The sequence below is a fragment of the Coloeus monedula genome (assembly GCF_965178545.1).
Source record: "Coloeus monedula genome assembly, chromosome: 3".
Classification (NCBI taxonomy): Eukaryota; Metazoa; Chordata; class Aves; order Passeriformes; family Corvidae; genus Coloeus; species Coloeus monedula.
In genome coordinates this window covers 40,653,988-40,680,810 of record NC_138783.1, presented here as the reverse complement: position 1 = coordinate 40,680,810, position 26,823 = coordinate 40,653,988, and the positions used below count along the sequence as shown (strand labels likewise).

General features: G+C 36.8%; 1 protein-coding gene across 2 annotated transcripts in view; it reads right to left on the bottom strand.

The window, feature by feature from the left end:
* Window positions 1-26,823, bottom strand: part of CNTN5 (contactin 5) — a gene marked incomplete at both ends in the record, with an annotated part of 320,395 nt that overhangs the window by 154,638 nt on the left and 138,934 nt on the right. For both annotated transcript variants that reach the window (XM_082279212.1, XM_082279213.1), the window contains one exon: window positions 6,947-7,150. In XM_082279212.1, the coding sequence (XP_082135338.1) occupies window positions 6,947-7,150 (204 nt within the window). The remainder of the gene's footprint in view (window positions 1-6,946; window positions 7,151-26,823) is intronic.

Sequence of the window (26,823 nt, the reverse complement as noted above, 5' to 3'; positions counted from 1 at the left end):
GAATATGTATTTTGAACCACTATTAAAATTCAGGTGTACTTTGTTGTCCTCTACAATTCAGCTCCATATGAATAACCACATTAGAAGACAAAACTACTAATGAAAGTTGGAAAAAAAAAAAAAAAGCCAGATAAAGGCAAAGACTGACAGGTCAAAAATATTAGCATTCATCTTTAGTCAATTTTAAAAAATTCTAGGTATCAGTTAATTAACAACTCTCAGCATTCTTCAGGAATGGGTACAGCTGAAATCTGTGAAACTGCCAATTTTTCTCTATCTTTATTTATTACCTTATCATGCTACAGCGGCCATTCTTATTGCTTGATTTCTATTATTTGGGAATTTGCTATGACTTCCAAATTTGCCTTCATGCTGGTAAAGAGATCTTTAGAAAACCCAGTGATGTTCAAGCAATATATCCCAGAGTTTAACCTCAAAAAGCATGTACAGCCAGTATTTCAACACAGAAAATTAGAAATGAACATCCTTAATACCTTGATAACTATATGTTCCATCATTATGTGAGGTTATTTTAATCACATAGAATTAATCAATAGAATGAGGACAGACAAAATTCAGTTCAGAAGTTCACAGACTATGAAGACATGGAAAAAATCTGAAAGTCAGTTACATGAACAGATGTCTGGTCAGACACACTGACCTCTGGATTTAAACTAGTTTGCTCTAATGGAACATAGTAGAAAGTACCCTCTGATGTCTGAAATTGTCCAGGTTTGTTGGGTTTCTTTTACCCTGGAAATTTCACCATAGCAAAGCTAATAAGCCGTATTTGCACAGAGCTAAACTGAAGAATTACATAATTCTCTACAGCAATAATGATAAAGTAAACATATTTTCCAAAGAAATAAAAAGGATAAGGAGGATAAAAAAGTAAGAAAAGCCAGAATAAAAATGTGTGAACTTGAAATAACTGTCTTATGCTCTCAAACATCAAACGTTTTGTACTCCCTAGGTTTCTATTGCCTAAATTTGAAAAGACTTTCTGTTGTTTTTATGAGTCAAGATAATTTACTGCTCCCAATCAGCATCCAAGCCTGCAAAGATCCAATTTAACAAAGCTGTTTATTATTTGTAAACAGTTATCAAATAATTCCTCAAAGTTTGTAATGCATTAAAAAGCAGTTAATGAAATGATGCATATTTTTTATTTCCTGCTAAAACTTTTAATCTCCTTGGAATTTTAGGGTGTTTTTATAACCCAGCTTGAAGTGAAATTGAATTATATGAAATGACTGATTGTCGAAGACATCTGAACAGATGAGGTATTCATTTTATTCAGAATCCATTGAAGGATTTCTTGATGTTTTTATTTAATTTGCTTCATATCAAGGAGCTAAGCTCCCCTTTGAGACACATCACAGAAGAAATAAAAGATTAATAAAATCCCAGTAAGTTCTTACAATCCTGCAGAGTTTGACAGAATGCCTTAATATTATTCAGTTTCTGTCTCAGAGACCATTGTTGTCATTGGAGTGTTTTTTATAACAAGCTGTCTAGTCCCCTGGGCATAGGTACTGTATATACATCAAAATCTGAGAAGGTTGATAAATAAATCAGTTAGAGTATTTTGGAGTTAATGATACATATGTTTGGAGAATACAGACTATATAAATAGTTTCATTTATATAGAGCCATTTGTAAAACCTGTTTAAAACCACAAGGTCTTCCTATGGTTTCTAACAAATGTGTTGACTGCTTAGGGTAATGTCAGTTGTGATGCCAACCATTGGAACTCAGAAAGATGTATGATTTTTAAACCTAAGTCAATATTTGAAAAGTTCAAAGTAATTTAAGTAATTTTATAATTAAAAAAGCTTAAAAAGCCATTCAAAATCATTTAACACAACTGAGCAGATGGAGAGTCAAGTATATTTTCAGGTAATTCCATGTTGGTTTTAATGCCATTTTTAATTTCTCACTTCCCTCTCGGAGTCTATTCCCAGCTGTTTCTTTCTTCATAAATTACTTTAAATTTCTTTAACTAGTAAGCACTACTTTTCAGCAGTTATTCTGTATTTTGGAGCATAATGAACGCATACTTTAAAAAGGTTGTCATCACCCTTTAATATTTGTCAATGGACAAGGTAATATTACCTAAGGCCATTTGTAGGAAAATTAAAAAGTACAGTATGATTGATGGAAATTTTTTATTGTAATCCCAGATAGTTTTTAAAAGGCCCATATTATTGCATTAAATGGAGGAGGTAAAACCAGAGAGATGTCCTAAATAATAAGATTTAGCAACCAGTATTTTCCTTAATAATTTTTTTCAAGGTAGGTTTATGAAGACTGCAAGGTTAGGTAGAAAGTGTAGGTCTCTTCACTGAGAAACTTGCTCAGTCATACAGGAAAGCAAGCAATTTACTAAGAAATACTAGAGGATTCCATGACAAAAAAGGAGCTTTTCATAAATCCCAACAGATTAAAATTAAGACATGGAAGCCTAATAGAAATTCATGAGTGTGAAAAAATGAGTCAGGAAACTGGGAAATTGTTGAGGAGCTGTTCATCTATGTGCAAACACTTCCCCAGTACTCCAGCACAGTTCACAAGGTTGGATTATCACAGTGGTGTGACAGCCAGCCATGAAACACAAATTTGCTGGAGGCTGGTATTTACTACCCACTTGACATTTAAAAAAATCTGCAGAGTTTTCCTTCATAGATTTTTTTTCTTAGCTCAATGATGTAGGCTGCTGCCTTTATCCTTATTTACTCTCTCAATTTCTTAGAGTGTATTGTGTACCTATGTACTATCAGTACAAGGTGGATAATTAATCTTCTGAATTTCTGCACAAGATAAAACCAAATAAAAGCATGAGGAAATATCATAAAGAACAAATAGAGTAAGATATGAATAATAACTATGGCAACAATTTTTTTTTCAGAGTCCAGACAGATTAAAAAGGCAGTAAACTTTGGGGGTTTCAATTTTGAAAAAAATTAATTTTATCAAAAAGGTCAAGTTCACTATGTTAAGTCAGTAAAATGAAACACCTGAAACTCAATAATTAGCATAGGTACAAAACCAGCAAAGAAAATAGGAAGTGATACATAAAACCAGCAGCTTTTTGCAGCAGAGGCTACATGCTAAGCAGAAGGAAATTTAAATTTGCTACAACAAATAAACATTAACTTAATTTCATTCTAATTGGTGAACATATTTTTAATTTACTCTAAGTCATCTGTGTTTAAATCCAGCTTTTGCAATATGTCTGTAGCATAAGGACTAGTATGATTTCAAGAAAAGCTATAAGCAAGACAAAAAAAAATTCTCTCAAAGTTTTTCTCTCTTTCTCTCTTTCATTTATGTAGGTATGGATTCACATATGCTGAATAGCTGTGAGGAACTAGAAACCATAATTGAATGCGGAACATCTTGGAAAGAAGGAAAATACAGGCCATTTCCTCTCTTCCTTTGAGACATGGCAGAAGAGATTGACACCCAGCTCTCTACAAGCTCCTTTCAGGCGCTTGTAGGGTGATAAGCTCTCCCCTGAACCTCCTTTCCTCCAGGCTAAACAACTGCAGCTTCCTCAGCCACTCCTCATAGGATGTGTTTTCTAGACCTCTACCAGCTTGATTGCCCTTCTCTAGACTCACTCCAGCACCGCAATGTCTTTTTTTCAAGTGAGTGGCCCAGAACAGGACACATACTTGACACGTGGCCTCACCCGGTGTTAAATACAGCAGGACAATCAATCACTGCCCTCGCCACACCATTGCTGATCCAGGCCAGGATGCCATTGGCCTTCTTGACCACCTGGGTACACCCTGGATAATGTTCAGCTGCTGTTGCCCAGCACCCCCAGGTCCTTTTCTGCTGGGCAGCTTTCCAGTCACTCTGCTCCCAGCCTGTAGCACTGCCTGAGGTTGTTGTGACCCAAACATGGAACCCAGCACTTGCCCTTGTTGAACATTGTGCAGCTCCCTTTAGCCCTGTCAGAGACTGAAATATTATAATTTATGACTTAAATATTTTCTTAAAGGACTTTAAAAACTGTATTACAAAAGCTGCAGAGAAGACTACTGCACCCTGAATGGGGCACTGACTGAGGCCTGACACTGCTCACTGATGAAGATAAGATAAAGTAACAACTCAGGGCTGGGGACATTCACTGAGCACAGGCTTAACACCTCCGAGGTGGAGACCACAGCCCCAGGGCTATCAGCTGCTAGGCTCAAACAGATCCTCGAACCAAAGGGTGGAGGGAGGAGAGGCTCTGGGTATCTTGGAAAAGCCTCTGGTCAGAGGGCCAGTGACTGCCCATCCTCCACTGTGCAGAGGAGCCCAGCTGAGGGCTCCTCACCGGGGTGGGGGGCAGCTTATCCACAGCAGGAGGGGGTGACATGGCCCATCACAGGGGACCCCTGTTGCTGCCTGCCCCAAGGTGCAGCCCAGCTCCGGGACCTGCCCAGACATGTCTGGACTTGTCTCTGCCATGTGCTCTGAATCCCCTTTGTTCCAAGCGTGGGTAAAACTTAAAAGTAGCACGGACTCCCCTGAAACAGAGTCCGATTGGCTGGTTACCCCGGGTCCACCCCTAGCTCTCCCCTTTCTCTTCCCCCGAATAAAGCAGCGATCCCAGCTGGAGGCACTCCTGCCTCTCCTTCTGTGAACAGACTCTCTCGTCTCTCCGGAGACAAGAGGAATAAAGAAAACAGGAATACAGGCACAGAGTCTGGGCTGTATATCTGCTCTTTGCTTCTGCTTTGACAATAGCTTTACAGCTAACACTTGTTGCGTATTGGAGCTGCCGCGCTGCTGGATCGCCCGTGCGGTCTCTCTAGGCAGCCCGAGCCTTTCCAGAGCCGAGACCGGTAAATCTGCCGGCTGAGCGAGCAGTGACTTTCATCAGCCCCCTCAAAGGGGTCGCCAGACCCTGCACCAGAGCACCAGAGATGTTGCAGCAGACCCTCAGTGTTGCAAGGGACAGTGTGCCAAGCTGGCCCCTGCAAGGGAGACACGTGGGGGTTCCCACCTGGCCCAAAGCGTATATTAATCCACGGGATTCTGCACTCTTTGGCGTGTGGTGTGGTGGCGTGTGGCGGCCTGGAGCAGCGTGTGGTGGCACGGCCACGGCAGCGACAGGGGACCCTCACCACCAGCAGAGCAGATGGAGGGGAGCAATGAGACATCGTCGGGACCCTCGGGTGGGTGATTTGCTTCCACCTAATCCCTGTCACCTCTCCCTGTTCCCCCAACCCCCACGCACACTTCTTTTTTTTCATTTCTTTCTCTCTTTCTTTTATCTTCCCTTCTCTTTGCCTCTTTTACTATTAAATAAAATACATCCATTTTTTGGCATCAACATCTAACTTTGTTTGGTTTTAATCTCATTTCTGGGACTATTTTGAACCTTCTAAGTTCTTTCTGGTTTATGCACAGAGACTTAGCTTTACTTTGCTTTTCTGGGTTTAAACTGGATTGTAACAAGCCCATTGATCCAACCTGTCCAGATCCCTCAGCAGAGCCTTTCTACCCTTCAGTAGGATCAACACTCCCACCCAACTTATTGTCATCTGCCAATTGACTGAGGGTGCACTCAAGCCCCTCATCCGAATCATAAATTAATTTAAGCATTAAACAGGATCAGCCCCAATGCTGAGCCCTGGGTAACCACATTAGTGATCAGCTGACAACTTGATGTAGCATTGGTCACCATCACTCTTCGAGCTTGGCCATCTGGACAGTTTTTGACCCAGTGAAGAGTGCACCCGTTCAAGCCATGAGCAATCAGTTTCTCCAGAATGCTTTGGGAGATGATGCCAAATGCTTTACTGAAGTCTAGGGAGGCAACATCCACGGCCTTCTCCTCACCTACTAAGGGGGTTTCCTTGTCAGAAGAAAATCAAGTTGGTCAAGCAGGACCTGCCTTTCTGAAATCCATGCTGGCTGCACCTGATCTCCTGTCTTGTACATGCTGTGTGATGGGACCCAGGATGATCTATATGCTTCATGACCTCCCCTGGTGTCTAGGTTAGTCTGATGGTAGTCTGTATCCCCTGGATGGTCCTTCTGACCCTTCTTGCAGATGGGCCTCATATTTGTTATTTTCCAGTAAGCTGGGACTTTTCTGGATAACCAGTTGGTGAATAATTGAGAGTGGCTTGGTGAGCTCTTTTAGGAGCTCCTTCATTACTGTTGGGTGCATCCCATCCAGGCCCATAGACTTGTGGGTGTCTAACTGGCATAGCAGGTCACTAACCATTCCCTACTGGATTGTGGGGGTATCACTCAAGTCCCCATCCCTAACTTCCAGCTCTGGGAATTGGGTATCCTAAGAACAACTGGTTTTGGTATTAAAGATTGAGGCAAAGAAGGCACTAAGTATCTCAGACTTTTTGTAATCCTCTGACATTATGCTGCATTCTGCATCCAGCAAAGGATGGAGACTCTCCTCAGCCCTCCTTTTGCTGCCAGTGTATTTAAGGAAACTTTTGTGTTGTCTTTAACCACAGTGGCCAATTACATGATCTCCTGACATCCTGCAGCTGGCCTGTATGCTCCATGTAGTATTTGCCAATCCCCTGTGGATGTCCCAGGTGCCTGAGAGTATCAGTGTGGCAGTGGACACTTGGGTTGAGGCAGCTGAGCTGAGCCCTAAGGAAACAGACATTGCCTGTAAAGGAGAAGTGCGTCTCTCTGTCAGAGACAGAACATCGGAATAGCAAGGTGGAGTAACTGTTCTAAACAAAATACATCAAAATCTGTCAACTTGCGCTTTAGCCTTCACAGATCGAAATATTCTCACAATGTCTGGATGTTTTAAAAGAAACTGCCTCCATGAACAACTTTCCTTTTCCAGTTGCTAGAGTAAATGCATGCACATATTGAAAAACAATAAAATCATGGTCCTTAAATTAATTATTTTTGCTTTGGTATTTTTCTTTTATGTGGTACCCCGAAATGATGCCATCCTTACCATCGTTTCTCAGTGTCAGAGGTGTAGGAGGACTCAAAACTCTGGCATTTGTCACTGTGTTTTTTACCAGGCATATGTAGCTGCCAACATCGGATGTTTGCACCTTGGAGATGTAGAGATTGCCTGTCTCCTGAGAGATGAAGCGCCTGCTGTCTTCTGCCACAAAAGATGGGAATTCATTGAATACCCAGCTATAGATGATCTCTAAAAGAAAACAAAGAAAATAAGAGAAAGTAATTACAGAAACAATACTGTGTCATGTTAAAAGATACACTAAATAAGTGTTCATTAGCTTTATTTCAATAATCTATGGGGGAAAAAGTTAAAGATTTTAAAAACTTTTTATTTGTTTGCTTTAGAATTAAAAAGAATATTTTTTTTCTCTTCTTGCGATTTTGAAAATAACATAAATGTTGAATCCACAAGTTCCTTGTGAAGACAAAGTTAGTTCAGGCAAAATAATTAAATTATTAATCAGACTCAGAAAACAGCAATAAGATATTAGATAATTCCCTTTCTAGTCTGTCAGGTCAAACCAATAATAATATCCAAGGAATTATTTTCTTTACTTGTTCACATTAGCAGTGAAATATATCAAGATGATTCCTGTGGAGCTATGGATGACTTCTGCAAGTGTGTGTGTGTATAAACAGGTTTCATTCTGAATGTCTATTTTTAAAATCCCTTGATTCTAATAACCGTTCAGCCTACCTTGTAGGTAATACTGCTTTATAGTTCTACCCTTTACATCTGCTTCATTGAAGAATTTCTTAACTCTTCCTTTTTGCAGCCTAAATTCCTATGATCAATGCATAATTCCTTAAACCAAAGCTACCAACTAATCAGTGACTTTTAAAAATAGAAATTAAATCCAGTCCCTTGGTTCTTATTTTTATCCCACAAATCATCTATTCTGTTTACCTGAACATTATATACTTTTCCCTTCATACTCATAATAACTAGTTGAGAAAAAAAAAAGTTATTTCCTATTATTTTGTATGAGATTATATCATGATTTAATAAAAACCTAGATTTATTTATGCCTCAACATTAGAAGTATCGGTAAGGTTAATGAGATTCTGATTTAGCAGGATATTCCTTGCAGGGAATTATTCATGTGGAGTTCCACCAACCCTGACTTTAGAGCCCTAACCCTATGTATACTTCTTTACACATTGTTCTCTTTTTGAACTTACCTTCTATTGTTTTACTCCTTCACACTTTAAAAAAATATTATTCTCTACTTAAACTGGCACATTGGCTGTAAGGGTATTTCTTCTGTAATCTCCCCCCTGGATAGTCTTCAAAAACCTGGCTTCAAAATGAGAAAAGTCAAAGCTAGTCCAGGAATGTAAAGTCCCCACTACTGCTCCAAGATGCAAACTGCTCCATTGGTATAACAATTTCCAAGGTTTTAGACTGAAATTTTTATGTGACTACCCAGCTCCATCAGCAAGAGGAAGACTAATTTCAAGTATGTTAGTCTGGTTCTCTCATACTTTCATCCCCATGACACTCAAAATGTTGTCTTGATTAAAAGTTAGTTTGAAGATGAAAGGGTTAAAGTGGTGAGAGGAAATGCCTCAAAATTTAAATTTTACTGTGTGCTTTTCTTCTAATGATAGCTGAAGAATTAGTACAGCTGTTCTTGGTACAAGAGGTGTGAAATGCATTACATCCTAGCCAGGAGTGCACTTTGACTATAACATTATAGGAAGCATTAGAAATTCCAGCTTATTTGTTCTTTCTGTCCTTATGTTGTACTGTCCCCTGACACGGTGGTGAGAAAGGAATAGAGAAGCACAATGACTGCTTTTTCAACCAATATAAGCAAAGAGTGCATGCAGTGTTATAAAGATGCAGTACCTTCTGAATCAGTTTGTAAGAAGTTTGCTCTAGTTTTGAAATCAGATGAAAATTTTCTCCTGAAAAACTGATATATATATCAATATAAATATGTTATGTTAAAGGACTGAACATAGCTAACAGGAGAGGTAGACTGCCTCAAAATGGGGAATTAAACTGCACACATTGACTTTTTGCTAAAATCTTTTTTAGCTTTATTAGTAATTCTGAGTGGCTACACAGGACTCTGAAGAATTAAGGTCTCCCAGAGATTTCTCTGAGGTTCAGATTTTCCCTCTTCTGTTGTGTTTCAGGCAAAATACTAATTAACCCCAAGTATATCTCTGAAAATTTTATTACCACATTTTGCCATAATGTCTTATCTGGAAAAAAAATGATTCATGGCATAAAATTCTACAAAGCGATGATGGATACACAACTTCAAGGAAAACGCATAGGCTCTAACTGAAGACCTGTTACCAACTCGAATGGAAAGCAATCAGTCTTACTAATTGCTCTGCTTTAAAAGTAGTCCAAACCAAATGCAAAACGGTTATCAGTGTGGGTTCACTGGCAGTTCACGTAGAAGAGAATTTCCTCCATTTGTAGCCTAAAACCACTTACAATTAATTATTCATTTAATAATTAGAATTAATACTAAGGAACAGATTTCAGGCAATAAATTTTTGTGCCTCTAAAGAAATAAAATACTTAGTCCTTGCCGGTGCTGAATCTAGGGGGATACTGTCATTTTGTCACTTTCCTAATTATTTTTGCTGTTAAAAATGTAGTGATGGATGAATGCATACTGGGATAGGGTACTGAGAAAATAAAAGTAACAGAAGTCCTGCCAAATCTGAAACTCAAAGCATTTATACTATAAAGCTGTGGTTAATGTTTTTTTATTTTTTGTGCACACCTACAGTATCTGTATTCCAGCCAGGAGCCCAAACTGAAGTCCAGAAAAAAGTGTTAACAGTTTACTTCTTGATCATTGTCAGTCCATTGACATTGAAAGAATTGCTCCTATTTTTTATTTCTAAAAAGCAAAACCCCAGGAATACACTTTAAAGTACCTGAAGAATGCATCTGAATGCTCAGATCTGGAACTGATCTGGAATTCTTGGTCTCCTTTGCGGGTGAAAACCCCCTTAGACACTTTATGATTTTTTTCTCCTGTTACATCTGGCTAATGAGTTCAGCAGACTCTTAAATAAAATGTTGAGGGCCATGTCCATACCCTATGCTAGGCTTCAGTGAAAATATCTCTGGAAAATGTTGTAGACTAGTGAGAAACAACTACAGCTGGCTTGGGATCTGGGGACCCCACAGATTTTAGCTGACAGAAATAGATGGATGATCTTGCAGAAGTGATTTTACAAAAGGGTGTTCACAGAATGACTGCAATTAAGGAAAAATGAGTGTACCTTGATATTGATCCATTGTACAAATATTTCACACTTCTAAATTTGCAGCCATAGTAGAGGATGAAACATGCATCGCTGTTCACATTGTTGGACTCTGACTGTTTCTACTTTGCATGCCAGCAAAATTACAAGTTAGAGTTTGTAAAAACCACAGTTGCTAGCAAAGGCTCTCCAAGTACAAAACCTGGGGGTTTGTTTTGTTTTCTTTTGCTAGTTTGTTTTTCTACTGGCAGTATCATGCATAATGAAATACCTAAACGATTGCAAGGACATAAAAAATAACTAATAAAAAGACAATAATGGAGAATCAACATTTAAAACATTGCTGTCTCTCTGCAGACAAGTGTGTCATCTAAAGTGTATGCACAGTAAAATATTCTGAAACGAGAGTGGATGTAGTCATATATCACAAGTCCCACAGGACTTCAGCACAGGAGTGCATGTAAACTGCAAGAAGAGAGGCATTTAAATATTATCTGAAATCCTACTCTTACAAAATGGTAAACTGCTGAATGAACTTTCAGAATTTCAGAAGAAGCCTAAGACCAAATGGATGACACCAGGTCTATTTGTACACATTTCACTTCAGTTTTTACTGAACTTCAAGCCTGAATTTTGTGATAATGATTTATGTTAAAAGATTATAGAACCAGTGTCACTTGGCTAAACACAAATACAACTGTCATTGCATTATTTTTTAATAGGATACTGAACTCCAGAGATGCATCTCAAGCCTGACAGGTAAATAATAATAACCTTCAAGAGATTTTGGAGCTAAAAGTCAGTGCTATCAAAATCTAAATAAACCAAACCAGAACTTTAAAATCAGAAAGTAATTACTTCAGATATGGACCTTCTAAAGTCATCTACTTTTGAGAAAAAACTTAGTAAATGTTTTTTCCATGCTGCACACAATAGGGAAAATCCTGCTTTCAGTAGGGAAAACATAAGTTTCAGACAAAAGAGAAAACTAAATACTGCAGTATACAGAAACTTGGTTTTTAATAATATGTGCTGAGTTTATTTTTTATTTTTATGCCCATCCATTTTATTTTTAATGTGACACCAATGGCAAAATCACAAAGAGGATGCAGAGCCCTTCCTAGAAATTACAGTTGACTGCCAACACAAAATAAAGTTTTCCACAGGCACTTTGCATCAACACAAACAGGAACAGAGAATAAAAAGATGGAGAAATTATGTATTATAGAACAGTGGTAAATTCACATTTTTTGGAAAAAATATTTTGAATGGGTATTAGAGAACCTCAGCCAATCCCTTTAGGGGGTGGCTGGTCAAAAAACACAATCCAAATCCAAGGAGAAAAGGAATTATTTTATTATTTATGAGCTAGGTTATATATCTTTGTACTTGAGAGAGCATGATATGATTGGTCTCTTGACCAGCCACTCCCTAGAAGGATTGGCTGAGATTCTCTAACACCCATTCAAAACAGTTTTTCAAGAGTACCAAAACAAGGCTGGCAAACAAGCCCAGGTGCAGAGATAGAGAATTAGTTTACAAAACTATCTTTCACTGGTTCTCAGCTAAAGCATGAGAAAGAAAAACTTCACAAAATGCTTCAGCAGCTGGGAAATTCCTCTGCTCCTGCCTTTTAGCATCCACACATTTATCTCATGGGCTGAAAAATTTGTCTTCTGCTAAATTCTCTAATATATAAAGTCTTGGTGTAAAAATGATATAAGTAATTTTGTTAATTGCAAAATTGATAGTTCCTTTTATGAATGACCAGGCTTGTTTACAGAAGAATGTCTCTAAGGAAATTTTTATCTTTTTTTCGGAAGATGATTTGGAAAGTCTTCCTAATGTTCAATTTGTTTCTGTATTTTATTAAGCATTTTTTAGTAGGCTATGTAGGTGAAAATCTGGGTCACTTGGTGATGAAATAGTAAGAAGAGTTCATCTATTTCCTGCCGGAATGAATTTATAGTGTGAAATCTTGCTTACTATTATTTCTTAAACGATTTTTGTAGTTCTGTTTTCTCTGTTAAACAACACTAATTCCTAAACTGTCACAATGTGATGTGCTTCCCATAATGGATGAAGCTGGAATACTGACATATCAGCATTTTTCTTAGTGCTTTTGGAGATATTCTGATGCAGAAAAATGTCAGTACTATGGTAATGCAGAAGTCTTTCTGTCATTGTGGGTCAGTATGAAATAATGCCTGAAGTATTGTAAAGAGAGCTGTGCTGAAGCACTCAGATAACACCAAACATTCACTCCTGTGTTTTTTACTGCCGGAATGTTTCCCAGATTTGCTTCAGGGTTTTTCTCCTAAGAAATTACTCCTTTCAACCTTTTAACATGAGGTGTCTGGGCAGCCTTTTCACCAGTCCTGTTGGCTAAGTGGTATTTTGGGTGCAAGTGAAGACATAACAGGAAAGTTTCCATATGAACTCTATTAAAGTCACTGAAAACCTTAGGGTCCATAACATGACTAAATTTTACCTGTTCAAGGGCAAAGCATACAAAATATGCAAAGCATGCAAAACACCCACCCATCCATAATTGCGTTTCTGTGGAGTTATGATGTTTGTACAAGAAATAAGTCTGGTTTTAGTCTTCTTTTTGTGATGCAGTGGGAAATCCTGTTGGAAAAATGTATTTCTCTTCCTCCATTTAGGATTTGCTTTCATTACTTTAATTCCACAAGATGGCAGTACTTGATGAATAAATGGTACTGATGCCTGATGACACTCAAAATCTGAGATAATCTGGGAATTTTAGAACCTTTGAAGAAGTTTTTTTTCCTATTTTTTTAATTGATGGGTAAAAAAGCACAAAGTACACACGACATTACAGGCTGAATTTACCATACGTAGATATAAACCATGAAATTTGCAAGATGGCTTTGCTTTAGCATTTAGAATTATTCTGTTTAAATGAAATAAACTATCAGGAAAAATATAGGCTGACACCTCCCTTTCTGAAAATATGAAGCCTAATTTTATTTTAAGCCCAGTTTTCAACATTTTCCTCACAATTGCTGTTTGGATATTCTGTATACTAGCCATAGAATAAGGGTGCAGTAGTAATGCTCTCTAATGATGGGGAACACTTCACATTCAGAGGGAAAGAAGCTTCTTTTTAGCTAAAATGAATGGTAACAACGGGTTGATCCTCCGGCCTCCTGCCACAACCAGATAAATAATTTTGGTGCATTTCTTTATGCTGCTTTTTTTTTTTTTTTTCAGTGCTCATTAATCCTCCAAGAAAATATCTAACGAACATAATTTGTTTGTTGCATTGGAACACACCCACAAACAGATATTGTTGATTTATCAGTTAGCAATGAAACTGCTTATTTCCTTCTCTGGGTCCTCTGTATCTACTGCTCACTTATCTGAAACACAATTCTACCAATCACATATTTGTCTTTCTTCAGATTCAGTTACAGTGATAAATCCCCAAATATTTTCTTTCTTACAAGCATTCACACAGCTCATAACTAAAAATATGCTAGAAAAGGTAAATGTACTGTCAGGATTCATCTTGTACTGGAGGATACAATTATTATATCATTGCTACCACTGTAGGCAGTCCATGTAGTCTCATTTGTACTTTAATATGTATGAAATGTAGCCAGTCGTTAAAAAAGACAAAGACTGATGAAATGTCTTTCTCATACATGCACTCTTTAAAGAGACCACCTAGCATACAACAAAAAATACAGTTTTGAAAATAAATTCGATTATCATGTGTATTTGATTGACATTGTTATGATTTTCATATTAAAAAAGAAACCTGCTCCAGAAAGAGTCAAAATACTGTTATAAAACCACAGGTTATTCAGGCTCTTCCTTTGCCCTCAGGCAGGACCAGTCTTATTCTCAGCCCAGTCTTAAAGAATGTCCAGTGATTGGATAATTAGACAGTTTTCCTTAATATTTGCCTATAACTTCTTTTTAATACTGTTTATTACTTATACCAAATACCATATTGGAAGTATTGAAAACACATTATTAAAGAGCAATATTAAAATTTTACAGTTACAGTGGGAGACCATCATCCCTGTGTATACTAAACTTCCACTTGCAAGGCTGGATCAGCCAAATCTCTTCAAGTTTTCTTCAGAAGTCCTAATTTTGAATACTTTGCTTAATTTTATTATTTTCATCCCTATTGCTTTTCTACATCTTATAATGTAGGACCCAAAGCTGGATATCAACACTCTTGAGAAGTGGAACAATAGTCACTTGTACTCCATAGGCAGCAGTTCTCTTAGGATGTCCTAGAATTCTACTGCTGAATTATCCATTCTACTAAGAATTGTGTTATTTTTTTGTAATTACATTTTTCTAAGGAAAAATGCTGTTTAATCACTTATTCCTTTTTATTCTATTTGCATATTTGATCTTTGATAAATACAGTAGTCTGCATTTTGCTGAATTTTGTGTTATTCATTGCAAGCAATGCACTGATCATTTTTGATTTTCATTCTGTGCTCTGCAGTAATTGTAACCTCTTTCAGGAGTCATTCTCAAATGCTAAATATGCCTTTCCTTTAGGTCACTCACACTTTCAAAAAAATAAAATTAAATTTGATATGATTTGTTCTTGACAAATCAATACTGGATATTTCTTAACACTTCATTATCATCTTGTTGCCTACAAATTCAGTGTTCAATATTCCATTAAATATACAATATATTGTATTATAATATATTGTATATTATAACATATTTTTGCAGAACTCAAGCTCTGTTTATAAGCCCTCCTTTATCAAACAAAACAAAAAAATCCAAAAACCTCCAACAACAACAAAACCAAAACAAACCAATTTGTTTTTCTTGACAAACTTTGAAGTAATTTTTAAGACACTATATTCTCAGTAACCTTTTCATGTAAAGAAATGTTTAGGCATACTTAAAAGACATTCCATCAAATATACATTTTTCTTTTATGTAAATAAAGAAAATGCTTAAATTACAGAAATTTGTGGAAAAAAAAGCTGTTGTGAGAAACAAATAAATATGTGATAATGTTTAAAAGAATTTTTTTAAGGAAGAAAAACACTGGAAGTAGAAAATTCCGACAACAAGGCAGACAAACTACAAATAGGAAGTTTAAAAAATCTTTTTAAAGCAAATATGAGTTTTTTAACAACCACTCTGATATTGATATACATATATTGTTAGGTAGGAATGGAAAATAAATACTTATGTAGAAAATTCCTGAATGCTCCATATAAATTGTTGTTCTATGATTTATGATACACCAGTTAATCCAAATGCTACTGTATAATGTCATTTGTTATGAAAAGTAGAAAAAAGAATTAGGTGGCAAAGAACAATAAAGTTAAATAATGCAAATTTTAATACAAGAGAATCACTATTGAAACTACTGGAACATCTACAGCCAGCGGGAGCAGGGCAGTGACCGTCCCCCTGTACTCAGCACTGATGAGGCCACACCTCCAATCCTGTGTTCAGTTCTGGGCCCCTCACTGCCAGAAAGACATTGAGGGGCTGGAGCGTGTCCAGAGAAGGGCACCGGAGCTGGGGAAGGGTCTGGAGCACAAGTCCTGTGAGGAGCAGCTGAGGGAGCTGGGGGTGTTTAGCCTGGAGAAAGAGAGGCTCGTGGGGATCTTCTCAGTCTCTAAAACTACCTGAACGATTGTAGCCAGGTGAGGGTGAGCCTCTTCTCTCAAGGAACAACTGAAAAGGTGAGAAGAAATGGCCTGAGGTTGTGCCAGGGGAAGTTTGAATTGGGTATTAGAAAAAATATCACCAAAAACATTGGAACAAGCTTTCCAGGGAAGTGGTGGAATCACAGACCCTGAAGGTATTTAGACAATATACAGCCATGGAACTTAGCGTTGCTGGATTCCATGATCTTAAGAGTCTTTTCCAATCTAAATCATTCTACAATTAGCATTTTCCAAAGACAAGGATTAGAGTTAATTTTGGTCTATCGTTAGAAAGGGTAATCAGGAAGATGCACATCATTACAAATTCATCAGTTTCAATCTTAGATGAAATAGTTCAATGGGTGATATGGGACTTGATTAATATCCAGTTTAAAAAGTGAGATATAATTAACAATATTGGAAGAAAATAGATCTAACTCTAACTCATTTTTATCATTCTTTTTACTGACCAAGAGAGCAAAGTTTCTGTAATGTATCCAGAAATCAAATTCATGTTTTATAAAAGAACATGTTAATTAAAATAATTGGAATAACCTCAAAATTAACTTATTGTGCATTGAAGGAAATTAAAACTGACTGCAAAGCCTGATCAAGAGGACCAGATGTGGAATTCTGTGTCCTCTACTGCTGATCATTTTAAGAATTAAAAACAAACCCATGCAGTTGTAACCACTGATCTGCAGGAAATATAAGATTTGGCAAGGGCAAATAAGCAGAACAAGTCACGGGTAAACTATGATTTGCATAGCTTATTATTATTAGAACATTTTTAATGATGGAAATGTGTGGAATCTACAGCAACACAAGTTGATTGTTAATAATTTGAATGAACAAGAGTTCTGTGGTAATGCTTAACCAACTTATATTCATATGAAAAATGTGGCCCCGGAAAACAAAGAGTATATTGTTTAATGCTAGGAAAACATCAATGTATAGAATATATGTGGAAATTATTTTCTCTACAAAGTATTCAACAGAATTTGAAGGGTTTTTTTTCCTTTTTTCCTTTCGCACTTTGTTTCTCTTGCTCTCTGATCATGCTATGACACTTGATTTTCTCTACAATTTAATGGCACTAGTGATAGTTACTTCAGCATGGTCTACTTCTCCTCTAAGTTTGATGCACTGGTGAGTACAATGAAAAATCCTACTCCAGAGCTATGTCACTTGTAGTGAAACCCAGAAACCTGCACCCAAGGGGACTACTACTTTACATGGAGTTTTCATTTTATGACTACTGCAATGATACCAATAGATCATGCATTTTGAAGGAATAACTAGGTTTTTTTTCAAAACAAAAAACCCCAAAAGTAATATTAGGATGATGATCATCCAAATTTATAGAATATTGCTCCATCTTACGTCTTTTTCAGCAGAGAGATGCAAAATGTATAACTTCCCTTATTCAGCAGAAGCTCTGTCAAGCAAATTCTATAATTTGGCTACAAATACTAGTACCAAGAGTATCAGTCTCTCAAGGAGTTTATATATATGTTTCAGCTCCGTTTCTTGTACTTACAAGAAAGAAAGCAATTTAAATCTCTTTATATTTAAGTCTCTTTATACCTCAACCACCTTGATTCCTAATACCAGGAAGAATTAATAGTAGTAGAAAGATTTCTTTAATAAGATTTAAATTCAGGCTTCTGGGTATAGAAATGAAAATAAAAGGCAACTAGAGTTCTAGTTTATACTTCAAAACACTTTTTTTAGCAAAATTCACCACTCTTTACATGCAGTTGATGTCATAGGAATTGTACTGTCAAAACCCGGGTACTTGGAGTCCGTAGAATTACCCTTGTGTGACTGTACACCCTGAACTTAAGACACAGACCAATGCTTCTCTGCTTTATATTCTCTTGATGTTAAGTGTTTTAATATAAATATAAAGGCTTGTGCTCGGTCTATCTGCAGGTCAGTGTTTGGTGAATTCCACCATGACCATGGCAAAATATGATTGATGAATCTTTCTTTTGGGCCCGCTTCTTTGGTCCTATAGTATTTATTATCCTAAGGTCTCAAATGAAGGGCAGTACCATTATCATCACTTTTATTTGAGAAAACTGAAGAAGGTGGAAGGAAGTGACTTCTCAGAAGTCCTGAATCAAGCAATATCAAATGGATATCTCCAGTAGTACATAATTCTTTTAATTTCTAATGTTTGTTCCTCTCTTCACCAGGTCTTTGTATAGCTACAAGAAATGCTAAAACACACACAAAACATTACAGCCAAAGAATTCTTAGGACCTTTGTGGATGAACATCAGAGACAGTTAGCTATTCCCTCATCTTCCCCCTGAATATGATTTTCAAATTAGAAAAAAAACCAAATAGCAGTATAAACCTCATAATCCACCAGATACTAAAGTTTTAGTGCTCAGCTCCCTCTTGCTATATTTTCTAGGCTTAAATGTACCAAGGAATGGATTGTCCATTACATTTTTCTGAACTGGTGAACATATGCTTCAGAGAATAGCATAAAACCAATTTTATAGTCCACAAAAGAAAATTTGTACGTATTAAGAATGATGGTGACAGATGATTTTTTACACCTCAATTAAAAAATAACTCAAAGTGCAGATGAAGAGGAAGAAACATGTCAGGTTAGCAAACTGTCCCAGAATGCTGATATTGCTGTTCAACCATGTTGTACAAATAAATCACCACAAATAACATCAGCAACAATAAACCATTTAAAATGTAACAAGTTTGAGAATGTAACTCCTACCTGTTTCTACATATAATTACACTGTTGCATCCCTGTGCACATTGTTCTGCACTGCTGGAAAACCACTGAACCTCTTCCACCCATCTTCTACTTGTCACATAATTGTTATTCAGAGAAAATATGTAGCCTTCTGTTGCCTTATTTTTAGCCTAGACTAGTATCCCAGGACTATGTATTCCCCCTTCAACCTCTTAGCAACAAAAATCAAAGTGAAACATTATACGGACATATGATGTGTCACATTACATATACATATCTCGTGGAAGAAGGTATTTGCCCAACTGTCCTGTTCTTTTTGTTTATTTTAAAGGAAATATCATTAATAAAATAATGGAAACAGCAGGCAGTCCTGCTCTCTCTTCTGCTGATGATACGCACAGTTTTCAGAAGTCTTGCTGTTTTTCAAAATCCATTTTCATTTAGGAATAGGAATGAACATGATGCCTGAAGATTTTTAGCCTTTTCATATATCTGTAGCTTTCTAGATTTTTAATATAGAGATGTATAGTTTCTAGCACTTTCTTACACTTTAGAACGGTAGTTACCCTTTCTCACACATTATGTCACACTCTTGAAATTCTGTTTGGTTTTATTTTCAAGGAAAACAATTTCTAACAAGGGTGTCCTGCTTTGCACCAGCACATGGGAGACATAACAAGATATAGGACTAAGAACCCCAATGGGGCAGGTCCAAGGGTGGATTACCAGGGCAACCATTCTCCCATTGGATATACTTGCTAGATATACTAACCAGTTAGACTTACAAAAATTGTGACAATTCGATCCACTGTGTGTGCATAGCTATATTTTATGCACCTGAAAGCTTCAATTAAAAGACTGCTCTCCATGTTATCAATTTTAATATCATTTGGAAAGTTTTTCCTCCCACTCTAGGCAACAAAAGATCTGGATCTTGTAAAGTCACAAGATCTGGACTGTAAATCAGTGCAATTTTAGTCTTTCCTTGATATGTTCTTTATAGATCATTCACTATTATCTTCTGTAAAAGAGGCAGTGCTTCTTTCTTCTTGCATTTGGTAGAGCTGAAAATAGACTCTTCAGGATTTAAACTAGTTTGATAAACTCCTAAAGGACTTTGTGGTTCTGCAGGAAAAATCCAAGCTGAGACAAATCCTTTATCAGTATTACCTAAATACTTCTTTCCATTCTCCCTTCCTCCTCCTGAATTTTTATCCCTGCAGTCTCCTATAGGCCATTTTCTCACTTATTGAAAGAGGAAAATGGCATGCAAATTCCAATAAACCAATAAACGAAGTGAAATTTTCTGGTGGCAGATTCTCCACTCTGGGGCAGTAGCATCAACACAACAGGAACTGTCTCAACTGGCTAATGAAGTCATCAGCAAAGATTTTAATGGTATTGAAACCTAGCATGAGAACACAGGAGATAGAAGTGGGCAATCAAATTATCAGAATTAAGTGTGGTATTAATTATTACATTGTTTAAAAAGATGGAATTTTTGGTCATAAAAAGTCACTTTTTCACTATTATTGCTCTGGAAAACATCTTTTGTTGTCAGAAGATATAGAGTGCACATTTGCTGTTGTACAGGGGTTCAGATCTGGCTGTAATCAGACTGCCATCTGAACTCTATGATAATATGCTTATATTTGTCCAGTCATTTTCTCCTTGAAAAATCCAAGCAATTGTCTTTAACATATTTAATGCTAAGTTATAGTTACCTTCATGCCAGTTATTATTATATTGGATAGGAAAGAAACCCATAACACATACATATATAGATATTTCTAAACAATTCTTTCTTTCACCTTTGAAAAAGAAAACTGCAAACTAGATATCCCAACCACAATTGTTGTAATAGCACTTAATTCATCGGGAAAATTCTTCCTGAACTGATTAAATTGGGCTCTGTGAAAATGTATGTCTCATCAAGCTTTGCATCACCTCAAATGGTTGTAAGTTCACTTTCGTACTTATGAAATAAGGAATAACTGACTTTATTATATGGGGAAACTTATTAATGGAACCTGACAAAACTGAGATCAGTTCTGTCCAGAGCCTTCTGCTTCTGAATTAAAACCGGTCTCCTAACATTTACAGTAGTCATCTCTACCAGAATCACCATTGCACCACTGAATTCAGCTAATCATGCCTAGTGCAGGAAGAATTGCATTTTCTGAAAACTACCCTGTTTTCATCCTTTTTTTTTTTTTACATCCTTTAAGATTTTATCACAAGGGTAATGGAGAGAAAAATCTAGACTCCAGAGCCTTAGAAATAGATAATTTCTCATTTCTTTCTCCTTCTTTTTCCTCTTGTTTCAGCTGTCTGATCAGCATTGTATTTCTGGCTTCTTCTTAGTTACACAGAATAACATGTGCATTCTCACTCTATTCCTGTCTGTGATATGGAGAGGTAATTAGGATTAATTAGGAATTTTCTATCTTTAACAAAATGGGCTTTCTGACATTTAGCTAAGTGACATGTTTATGAAGTGGCATTTTTCCAGGCATGAGCTTAGTCAAACATCAGATCTACGCAGCGAATGGATTCTGATGGAAAGGTTACTTATGAGCAGGTCAGTTTTGGGAGAGCCCTGCACCTCTGAGATGGTAACTGCTGTGTGGTACATCAGCCTTAAATCCATGAACTGTGGGCTGCAGCTGTTTTAGAAGCTGTGTAACCATTGCCACAGAAAGCACTTTTGCAACACTTTAATTGGTACCTTTACAGCACCAGCTGTGGAAAAGTGGATGTGACACCGGGAGCATCCATTTCTGTTAAACCTGGCAGGACAATGCTGTCTGGTTTAATCCCTAGACTAAGAGGTTCCTGATAGTTATGCTTAATTTGTTGGGACATATCAGTAACAGGCTAGTAACCTGTCTCGAGGGAAGAGGAGCTTTCCCACTACAGAAACTTTTCATCATTGTCTTTTTGTCAAGCTGTAGACAAATAGTCATGTACAGCTGATGCCTGAGAGGCAATAGTGCATGAGCCTGAGGGCCAATTCACTCCATGCATTTTTAAAACTAATTAATCTCCCATACTTCCTCCCTCTTTTCTTGGTATCTCCTTTCACTTTGTTTCTCCTGAACTGTCAGCTGGGGTAATGTTTGTAGACAATAGTGTGACTGTGAAACTACAGCACACATCCCTTAAGCAGAGCCTGTCAGGTCTGCCCCCTTCATCCACTGTTGTGAGCTGCCTTAATTGGGCAAGGTCAACCATCTTCTTCTCACTACGTTTTTGTAGTCCCTGAGGGGACAAACAGCTCTAACAAGTGATCCAGTGGGTCTAGGGACATTTAACTTGCAGTTTCTAGTGTAGTTAGTGTATTCTTTGAAAGAATTACTAGTATTTTTGAGAGGTTGGGGAAGATTTTTTTCAATAGTGATAATATTTGGAAAATTTTGTGGGTTTTTTGTTTGGTTTTTTTTAAATACTGAATTAAAAGTTCCTTGGGAGAATTTACTACAGCTGGACAAGTAACGCATTTTTGTTCATTTATTACTTTTCAAATTACAAAAAAAATCCAACAAACCAGCCAAATAAAAAAAATTCAAAACCCAGAAAAACCCACCAAAACTCCAACAACAGCCACACAACAAACCCACCAAAACCAAACAAAAAAAGAGAGAAAATCTGGACTTATTTACCCATATACCTACTATACAGACATTGTCTAGAATTTGAGGCACATGCAGATCATTAAAATGCAATTAAAATCTAATAACAACACATTGCCAACAGACTGGGAGTAACTCCTCTCTGGCAAATATAGCTTGTTAAAATTGTACCCTACAGAAAATTCTATAATTCCCAAACTCTTAAATTTCATATCCTCAGATGAAAGCCTTCAATAAGATTGAGGAAGGAAACATTAAAAAGTGCTTCAGGGGAGTCAGCAGCAAAATAACTGGTCATGTATTGAGTAATGAAGAGACCATAGAAGAAAAAAAGCTAATTGTGTTTCTTCATTGCATAGTGAAAATTACAAGCATAGTCATCAATCAGTTGCACAAATAAAGAACACAGATTTCTATGTTGAGCAATGTCAGGGACCATGACATTCTCTTTAATGATAACACCCATGGGAATTAGCATTACTAGACAGGAAACTTTCAAAAGCAGTCTAGTAAAAGTGACAAAGTAGGGAATGCAAGAGTGAAACATCTTTGTGATTCTTCCAGGCAAAGATGTGATGTCTGAAGAGATAAGATGACCCTATGAAATTAACCCAGAATTAGCACAGGAATATAAAGTTTAAGGGACTCTGAACCTGTCTTCTAAGGCTTTTTCTTCTCTCATTATTGAAAAGCAAAATTTAAAGTTTTTTCAAATTACCCATAGAAGACAAATCATCACAAGGGTATAATAAAGTCTAATAGGCAAATGCAGGAGCCCTTCAACTTATGATGTCTAACTCATTCATTTGGTACAGGTGGCTCTCAAAAAGAGGTTTTAAAACATTTTGTGTGTAGATAATGTATAAGTTATAACATACAAAGAAGAGATAAGAAAATTGTCATCTTGTCTTTTATATGTGACATTTTAATGGTTTATTAAATTCACCTGCCTGTCTGTCCTGTGCAGTAAGAAATTAGTTTCTACTACTGTTACTTAGGTGGCCTGTTTCTGATACCCAGCATCATGCTCCTACTAGGAATTAAAATGAGTGAAGAACAAGCTATGACATGGAATTATGAGAAAAGCAAAACAGAGTTGAGTGTTCTGTAGTCTCCAGATAGATCCCCCCAGTACAAGTCAACTGTTGGTGAAGTCTAGGATACTAGGATTTGGCTTCCATTACAATAGGAATAGAAGTTTTAAGGGAAAAAAGTAATAACAACAACAAAAACCCCCAATCCCAAAACATCTCAATCTCACTTTTGCTACTAGAAGAGGAAGCATATTGGAGTATTGGACAGTTCTACCTTCTCAGCAAGCCTAGCAGTTAGGAGGAGATGATAATTCTTTCCAGCAAACGTGAATGTTCTGCTTGCCATGACCAGCTTCATACATATTGACTTCTACAAGCTAACTGAAGGTAGTGACTGATTAATAAGTTCTGTTTAGCTTATGGGAGAGTCATGGGTGGAGGCATGACCTGTCCAGCTGTTTTGGTAAAACGTGAGTGACCAGTGTTTTGATAAGTACCAGCAAAAAAGTCCTCCTTGATCTCAAGGTAAAAGGAGAAATATCACTTCCACCAACATATTGGCCTCTCCTGGGAAAAAAAAAAAAATCTTTCTATGCTAAAGTTTATTTGCAAAGTCAGATTTAAAAAAATCCCCACATAATAAAGAAGAACCTGGATGTTACTTTATTGTTTATTACATAATAATTTTTAATACAGTATAAATCATGGTCAGGAACAAATCTCACCTGTACTGACAGGTTAACATGATGAAGTAGCATCCATTCATGCCTAGAGAGAGCTGGAGCATCAGAAATCTAAGATCTTGAAGGCTTCCTGTGATTTTGAAGAAACTGGTAAAGGCTAGATCTGTATAAAGAACAGAAATTCTCTGATGTTGTGCACTGAAATGCCGGTGTTGGGTGTCTGGATCCTGGGACTTCATCTACAACCTTAAGATAACCTTGTGACCTTCATCTACATAGAGACAGATATCTGTGAACTGCATTCTCAAAATCCACTGAGTAAACAGAGAGCCAGAGGGTGCATGGACCCCTTCAGAACAAAATTTGCCATGTCCTGCGTGCAGATATCTGAACCAATTGCCTGTAAACAAGCTAATGAGCATACTGAGAACAGTCCAGCCCAAATATAACAATCTTGTTATCATAGCTAATTTGCCTGGAGAAGTCTACTAACGCTTCTGTATCTGAATGAGGTAATTTAGAGCCTGTCTTGTTATTTCTATATATAATTTGTGCAATGTTCTAACCAGAGTTCTAACCAGAGAGATATTGCACTTCAGTTGGACTTGGTTTCCCACTAGTAATGAAGCTGCAGTCCAAAGTTGCAGCTTTACTTCAAATGCAGCTTTCAGATTCTTTTTGCAGACCGTGAACAGTAAGAATAGGTTTGTGTTTACTTCCAATGTGGATTTCTGTGTATGTGCAAAGTACCACAAATAGGAGCTCAGAACAACTTAAAGAAACTTTATTTCATGTGAGTTTCTCAAATTAATATGAGGACTAAGACAACTGTGTAGGTAATAGAAGAATAGGACAAAAATTTCTGGCCCATGGTAGGAGGAATTTTATTTTAGAAGCTTGCCTGTTTAGCAACACACTGTGCAGACATCCAAGCCATGGATAGATTCCAAGACATGGATGGGAAGCACTGTGAACCCATGGCACTGGTATTGGTCATCTTTGATGAAACATTTCTCAAGCAAAGTACTGTTTTATAACAGTAAAGGGGAGGTAAAAAAGATGCAGCTTACAGTACAGTTTCCAAACTTTGTAAGATCAGCCTTGCCCTTTAGAAAGAGATATAAAAAAGTTAACATCTGTAGAGATGTTGTATGCTGCAGACAGATTATGTGGCAGTGCTCCCTCCAGACAGCAGCATCCCTCTGAGGCAGGATGGAGCACACATCTGCCTTCCCCTGTGTGCATCAGAGCTCTGCTCATTCTAACAATGGGAATCGTCATTCTCCATTAAGCTCATACTGAAAGCCTTGAATAAAAGCCTTAAAAAGCTCAGCTGAAAGTATTAATTCTGAGGGAAACATGTAAATCTGGATGAAAACTTCCATTCATTTTTAATCTTGCTATGGTAAACCTTGTAATTAAGATGATTAAATGACTGAATAAAACCCTATATTTACATCCTTTAGAATACCACAATGAAAAAGCATAATCCTGTTTATGGAAAGAAAAGAGTAGAGGCATTTTAAATTGGAAATGTCAAACAAAGCTTGTTATTTAAACAGTTGGTAATTAATGTAACTCTTGCTTAGCAAGGACGCCTAAGAGTTAACTGCCTAGGAAACCCCTCTTGGAGAAAAGAAATAATCGGGAATAATCAAATACTGTGTTTATGGAAGAAAAAAAAAGATAAAGTGTTGTGTTTATGAATGATCAAGTTACCCACATTTAATATATTTCACAAGGGGCAAGTTAAGGATTAGCAACAAAAGCAGTGCAAGTGGGAAAGTTTCTGGAGTAGGCACATCAAAATGATACAGGATTCCCAAGGAAGCTAGAGGCAGGGTTTTTTATGAGCAATGGTCCAGGAAAAGCAGGAGTCAAGAATCTGTTGGTGGCTGTTTGATGTAAAGAAATGTCAGAAAAATCTTTTCATTGAATATATTTTCCTTCACCATTTTGAAGGAGTGAATAATGTCCCCAAAAAAACTACCTCAGTTTGTTGCCTTGCTATTTCTCAGCAAAGATGACAATAACTTAAAAAACTCATTTATTAAACTCAAGAGATGATTCTCTCATCTGAATCTGCACTGCAATAGTCAGAATCTATTTCAAGTGTGCTTGAAATTCCCCCTTATTTTCCCTGTAAAATATTTGGACAACAATCTAATAAAAGTTTATATGAACAAACTATATATATCACAAGTTTGTGTGTGTTTGTATGTTTAATGCATTACCTCTTGATAGTATATCACAGTGTAAATAAACAGAAATCATATATGCATATGAAACCACCCTTCTGATTAAAATCTTGTCAAAAGAAATTAGTGTAGTATTTTTCTCAGTCAGTGGGGCCTTGTAAAGACTTTCATTTTTTTCTAAAATTGTATTCGGTAAGAATGGAATGTAGGTACTATTTAATCAAAAATATTTATTTTATCTTCCATTTGAAAACATTAATAAAACTGTGTCTCTCCTAATACAGTGTTCTTTCACTAAGTCATCTTTCTTTTCCCACACTGATAATGCTATTGTCTAAAAGGGCTCAATCTGAAGTTCTTGGGCATGTTCATATGCAGTTATTGACTTCAGAGATTAAGGAATGGGATTCTGTTGAAGGATGAATTGCTTACGAGGTTGTGGAGAATTATTAGGCTTGATATTGTATCATGGATTTATCTCCTGTGATAAGCAAGTGAAAATTATTTCTAAAGGTGCTGATCAATGTGAATAAATCAATATAGCAAAGCTTGCAGTGTTCATCCACAAAAAATTCTCTATCATCAAAAACACTCCCATAACTCATGGTCTTGTTAACTTGAGATGTTCACACATTGCAAACCTGCTCTGAATAGTCTTTAGCTTAGATATACCCACT